Genomic DNA, 6,756 nt, shown 5'->3' on the forward strand with positions numbered 1-6,756 from the left:
TCTCTCTCTCTCTCTCTCTCTTTCTGCCTGAGTTGGTGGTTCTTAAATGGCAAGAATTTACTCTAGTGAGACATTTTTATGCATTTTCATATCCATTAAACAGACTATTGATCTGTTTCTCAATATCTATGCATTTAATTGTGTCAATATGCCATTTACTCATGGTTCACAAGCTGCAAAAAAAAAAAAAAGAAAAAAAAAAAAAGACCCCGAAAAATACTTTTTATATAAAGTGCTCACACAATGTTTCATGTTTCATGTTAATTTATTTAAATGTATATATATATATACACATATATGTTTATCTTTTTATATGAGCAATCCAGGATGTTCCTACATAAAAATGGTCATATTTAAATTGTCTTTTAAAATCATTTTACAAATTTCCTCCTGATGGTCATTACATCAATCATAAGAAAACCTAAGCACACCTACATCATCATCATGATCATCATTATAATAAGTTGTTTAAAATCATTATAATAAGTTGTTTGAAAAAATGTCTGACTGATAGGTTGCACTATTGTAGAAATGGACTGTAGTTGAATTGGCTGTACAAGTTAAAGTTAAAAAGCAGCACTCAAATTCTCATTTTCAGATTTTTCTCGATTTCTCAACAGTATGTTGAATTCCTTCAGGCCCATTAAAGATCCTTTTAATCCCACATGGAATGATTTGTTGATGCATGATTTTTTTTCCCTGTTATAATTTAAAATGAGGTGTAGTTAATTGGTCGAATTTTCTGTGAGCAGGAAAAAATAAAACAAAAGGCAACAGCCGAAATCAGAATAAATCCTATTGTGACACTGTAAACATGTTTTTCTTTCAAAAATCTTTAAATGGCTACATAAAGATAAAAAACTGACGAGCTATTAAAAGTCCAAAACTAAAAAGGTCATGTTTACCAAATATATATATATATAAATAAAAAAAAAATAAACAAACTTACTGGCAATAGTTAAACTTGATGTACACTAATCATTAGTCATTATGAAGTCAACTCTTTCCATGCTTTTGCAGAATGGACTGGTAGATGTCAGACTTCAGAAACCTGGGATAGCAGTCTCTCGCCATTAGACTGAAGATCATCTTCTGTGCCGTATCAAATGAGCTCAGGTTTGGCTCCGAGATGTTGTTTGTAATATTTGTGCGAGTCCCAGAATCAATATTGACCTGAAAATAAGGGCAACACATTTTTATTTTTTGTCTAAATAAATAAATAAATAAAAATAATAATAATAATTTAAAAGCATATAAATATTTTATATATATTTTAAAATAAATATTTTGTTTTGGCTAAAGGTACAAGAATGTTTATAAATTATTTGAGAATGTGAATAGACCAATCAAAATCCATCATTTATTTTTTTTTTTTTTATTTTTTTTGTGTGTGTGTGTATGTGTGTGTGGATAAATTGGGACTGAACTAATATCTGAGTTCTGTCTACAAATGCTGAATGCCTGCACCCCCAAGGATGAAAGCAAAATGGCAAAGAAGGGCTCTCTCATGAGCTTTTGAGCAGCCGGACCAAATAATTGATTCTCTCAGCAGGACATTACAGGAGCTGACACACTTCAGTCATTCACCTGTCTGGGTGCTTCCGTTTGCACAAACTCAGTGTAGATTTGGTTTGCCATGCTGATCATCTCAGGTGCGCTCTTGATCTTTTTGTATTCCTCACATGCCAGCCAGAACAGAATATTTTCCTCACTGTATTCCGACTTTAGGAAGTCCTGGAAAGCCATCTGTCCCGCTGCAGCATGACACCATCATGAGAGTTAATTATCACAAATAACTAAGTGTTACTTCTCCAATTTAGATGTTGAAACTGAAATTTGAAAATTAATATTTGAACATACTTTACGTTAAACAGATACACTTTTTGATATGAGATTATATATCCAGCAATGAGATTGAGATGCAACACTTCAACATGAACCATTGTTTTTATTCAAACTTATTTGACTAGTGTTAAACTGACAGAGTAACTCTTTATTTATTTGCATTATGCCAAATGCCAAACTCCAGACATCTTATCTTATCTTCTTATGCTTTCAACAGACTATAAGCTAAATGTAATATTGTATTTTTCTCAAAACAAATGGCTAATAAATAAATTAATATTTATGAAATATGTTAATTTATGGAAATATATATATATATATATATATATATATATATATATATATATATATATATATATATATATACACATACATACATCATTTATTTAAATTTTGTTGCTGATTAAAAAAAAAAAATCTTTATGAATTAGTCAGATTCTTTAGAAGTTATATTTATGATTTTTCTTTCTTAAATGGATGGTGCACAATATTCTATCCACTGTTAACCAGAGAATATTCAGAGCTTTTCCAGAGAATATTCAGAGAATTTTCTTACCTTTACAGGACAGAAGCTTCTCAATGGACTCGCCCCAAGAGTCCACATCATCAACAGGTTCCTGAGAAAAGCAACAAAATCTACCCTTGAAAATTACATGGAGATCCTTCACTGGTGAAGCTGATTGTGATAAAGATCTCAAATACATTGATAACAGAATCCTATAGCATTCCTGTCAATTTAAATCCTTAAAATCTGAAATTCCTCGTGACCAGTAGATTCAAGTGTATTAGTATCATTTCAAAAATAAGAATGCAGATGGAACCATTAAAAATCAGGGACTCACTTTATGGCCATCTCTGACAGCGATGTCCTCTGCATGGAGTCTCCTTCGCTCTCTGACTCTGTGTGGCTCTGGTGGGTCTAAACACATTTACTGGCTTGAATGGAACACATGGAAATCAGCATGCAAAACTTTGGGCAGGGTCACCTCCTCAGTCCGTAAAGTCATGAAGAAAACATCTTGATGGCCTGCTCATCAGTCCACTGTTTAACATTGCTTTATGACTTTTTGTGTCACTAGATAACACAAGTTAAATAGTGATGCTTAAAAGAAAGCATCATATTTTTTCCTTTGCAAATCTGTGAAAAAAAGAAACAAAAATGGGACATTTAATATATACCATATGAACAGAAAATCACTTTGATCTTCTTGAATCTTGAATTATTTAGAAGTGTAAGTTGGTGTGATGAAGTTGCTAAAATTCAAAACACTGATTACATTTTCTAAATATCTTCATGTTCCATGAAAGTAAAAAAGTCTTAAATATTATGAACAATGCACGGGTGATGAAAAAATTTTCAACTGAAGGTGAATTATCTCTTTTAGTGCAACAATAATAGGTCACATTTTCTCATAAGTAATGTTTTGCGTAATATCAGATCTGATCTATTGATCCAATTAACACTTTTTACAATTTTGTAAACACAAGCAATGCTAAAAAACTGACGTAAATATTATTTGAAATATTTGAAATGTTAAATAATATATTAAATAGTATATTTAAATGTGCAAATGAAAATATTCAGTAACTGCACCAAAAATTTGTTTTTTGTTTTCCTGGAGAGCTACTAAGAATGAATCCACAAAATTTCTAAATCATTTTATGTCTAAAGTAGTGACGTCAAAAAAAACATAAATATTTCGCTGAAACATTGATTAATGTTTGAATAAGTTGATGTGCTCAGATACTACTGCTTGTGCATGTGTGGAACTTGCCCACGTGCAGCCGGGGCATCCTGTCCCAGAGCTGGCTGGGACCTCAGCAACACCTGTCTGTGTGATGGTCCAGGTAGGTCTCCATTAGGTCATCACCACAAATATCCACAATATTGAAATCACAGAATGGAAATCCTGCCATAACCAAATAGCTGGTGGTTGAAATAGACCTAAATTGAAGCATTTGCCTATTATTTACGATCGAATCATTTCAAAGGTACCAGAATACTGGTGTACCTCCTATTTAATATTCCATAATTTCCCATGAAAAAAGCAAGAAAACGTGGCATATCTCAAATATCATAATTAAACCAAAACTATTCGGATGCTTCAGATGTTCTTACAAATTTCAGAAAGTCATTGCATTAGATACAAAACACCAAAACAAAGAAGCATCTACAAACAAATGATGCTGAAGCCTTTCACAGAACAACACAGAAGTTTCAAGGTGATTTTAGTGGATGTACTCAAGTTCACACAGGTGTACTAACCATGATCCACTTGAATTTATTTTTGTATAAAGCTTTGATGCTTTATAATGCAGAAGTGTGCTTGTTCTGCTTTTGACATTGACATACGCATATTTAGTTTTTAATGTGGCATACGTGTCCAACTACTTCTCCTATTGATGATGCCCGAAATCAGTTCCATAATTGTTAGAGTTGGCTTATTTCTCTCTAGTTCATTAGATACTGAGCTGTGGTTTTGAATACTGTGGGATCAGGGGTTAAAGAGTTAAAAAGCCCTTTCTATTGGAAATTTGGTGTGACGGTTTTGGGCGGCCAGTGGAAAAGTGGTATTTAAACTTCCTACCGCAGGTTATGTTTTGATTGATGGGTAATACTAGATGTGAAGGTTGGGAAACCTGACTGGATATCCTTTTTTTCTACCTTGTTGACCACTTTTTCTGATTTTGGGCATAACAAAGAACCACGAGTGCAAACAAATCACCATTATCTGATTGTCATCAGTGAGAAAAAGGTTTCTACGTGATCCCCTCCGAGCTCTCCATTAGTATTGTCTCAGTCTGTCAATGGCCATGTAAATCTCCAGAAGCAATGGAAAATCCTTTGCCAGATTTGCATGCATAATGACTTACACATGGCCAGGAGAATTTGGTTTCCAAAAAAGCTGGCAAGGGTGAGGACACCCAGGTCAAATCAGAGTTATTCGTTCACTGCGAAACACAAGAAAAAATTTCCATCATTACGTTCACACTGGGCTGCGAAGGGAACACATTCTTGCTGGAGACTGACTCATTTGTCTGTGTGATTTGTTTGTTGCACCTGTGCTAGCTTGTGTGTGTGTGTGTGTGTGTGATGTCTATGTGTTTGTTGTGTTTGACAGAGTCAGCAAGATTAGGCATTCCCTTTGTCAGGCTATATTTAGAATTCTCTTTGGGAGAATCCAGATAAAAAGTCTGCCATGAATCAAACTGTGCCTGCATAGTGTATACTGAAAAAGTTGGCTAGTAATATGTGATAAAGCTGGGCTCGAATGATCCTGGAGAAGCATCCTGGGATTGTAAAAGTTCGATCTGTCCATTTAACTAAGTCTGTCCTGAAGGTAGTCATTTGTAATGCCCAATCAAACAAAAATTCATTAAAATGTGCATCTGAACATTTTCATAAGGGATAAGCTAAGCTAATAGGCTAATAGGCTAATAGGCTAATTGGCTAATTGGCTACAGTAGTAGTATTGCACAACATAAGCTAGCTAAAAAGCATAATGAACTAGAAGTGTGCAGCTTTGGTATCTATAGCTTTGGTTTTACAGTTTAGCAGTTTAACAGCCAGTCGGATTGTTTTGAAGTTCTAGACAAACTAGTTTTAACAGACACCACCAAATTCTTCATGACACCAGCACTCGAGAACGTTTACCCCAACATACGCATAGGCGGACCACTTGTGTCCAAAAAACAAAACAAAACAAAACACCAAATTCTTCATGACACAAGGGGGCTGTACCATGAAGCTGGATTAGCTGGCTAGCCAGGTAAGTTTTAGGTTAGTTTGCACCAGTCCTGGGTTTTAGGTACCATGTCAGTGTCTCGGCTTTTTAGAAGCATTCATTGCCCTAGTAACTTACACTCCATGGCTAACCTGCTCCGGGGCAGCTGGGTAAGTCTGGTATTAATGATAATTACATTTTATGATTTTATAATTATCGTGATTCAAATTATTATAATAATTTTTTATCTTTTACACACAAACAATTTTAGTTTAACAGTTATTATAAATCATTTATTTTAAATACATATTAATGTATACAGATCATGTAATATAAATAAGCTTTAGTATCAAAAGATTGCACTATTTAAAAAATAAAAAATCTGACCTTACATGTTCGAGTCTCCATCACTATATATTTTCAAATGTATAAACTAAGTTAACAGGTTACACTTGTGACTGCATTGAAGGATTATTTATTTTAATTGTCCTCCTTCACTTTTCATATGACGTTTAAATTTGTTATTCTTAAATCTCTTAACCTTTAACCTTTAGTTTTGAATCTCGCTTGGTCTCTCGCGAGAAGTAAATCAATCTTGCTTTGTGTTGCAAGGCTCGTGATTGGCTGTTCACCACAGATGTCACACATTCATGTGCACACGCTACACAAACACCAGCACTCGAGAATGTTAACCCCAACATACATAGGTGGACCACTTGTGTCCAAACAACAAACAAAAACAAAAACAAAAACAAAACACAAAACACAAAACACAAAACACAAAACAAAACAAAACAAAACAAACAAACAAACAAACACCAAATTCTTCATGACACCGGCACTTGAGAACGTTAACCCCGACATATGCACAGACGGACCACTTGTGTCCAAAAAACTAAAAAACAAAACAAACACAACCGAACAAAACAAAACAAAACCCAACAAACAAACAAACAAACAAACAAACAAACAAACAAACAAACAAAAACACTATACAAACACATACCATATTTTTGTAAATTCAGCTTTCAGGAATAAATTACACGTTTGTAATATGTATTAAAATAAAAATAAAAAAACTTTATTTTACATTATAATTAAAATTCACTATACTACTGTTTTTACTCTATTTCTGTAAATGTGTATAAATAAATAAATAAATGGACCCCTGGTTAGCATAAGAGAC

General features: G+C 33.6%; 1 protein-coding gene across 2 annotated transcripts; it reads right to left on the bottom strand.

Moving 5' to 3' along the window:
* Window positions 1-246: 246 nt before the first annotated feature.
* rgs1 (regulator of G protein signaling 1) lies at window positions 247-3,437 on the bottom strand. Of its 2 annotated transcripts, none has more exons than XM_052549519.1 (5): window positions 2,688-3,437; window positions 2,402-2,481; window positions 1,588-1,754; window positions 950-1,173; window positions 247-742 (listed from the first exon to the last, which is right to left on the bottom strand). In XM_052549519.1, exons 1-4 carry the CDS (start codon window positions 2,720-2,722, stop codon window positions 997-999), a joined length of 459 nt encoding a protein of 152 aa, XP_052405479.1. In that variant the 5' UTR covers window positions 2,723-3,437; the 3' UTR covers window positions 247-742; window positions 950-996. The 2 variants fall into 2 exon arrangements, with proteins under 2 accessions (XP_052405479.1, XP_052405478.1); XM_052549518.1 differs by having other exon boundaries at window positions 2,402-2,462; window positions 2,688-3,432.
* Window positions 3,438-6,756: the final 3,319 nt, after the last annotated feature.

This window comes from Carassius gibelio, chromosome B2 (assembly GCF_023724105.1).
Source record: "Carassius gibelio isolate Cgi1373 ecotype wild population from Czech Republic chromosome B2, carGib1.2-hapl.c, whole genome shotgun sequence".
In the NCBI taxonomy this organism is placed as follows: domain Eukaryota; kingdom Metazoa; phylum Chordata; class Actinopteri; order Cypriniformes; family Cyprinidae; genus Carassius; species Carassius gibelio.

Coding starts and splice junctions, on each gene's coding strand:
- rgs1 (XM_052549518.1), bottom strand. CDS start 2,774: ATGTGTTTAGACCCACCAGAGCCACACAGAGTCAGAGAGCGAAGGAGA. Junction 1,755..2,401: donor GAAGCTTCTGTCCTGTAAAG/GTAAGAAAATTC, acceptor GTCATGCTGCAG/CGGGACAGATGGCTTTCCAG. Junction 1,174..1,587: donor AAACGGAAGCACCCAGACAG/GTGAATGACTGA, acceptor CCTTATTTTCAG/GTCAATATTGATTCTGGGAC.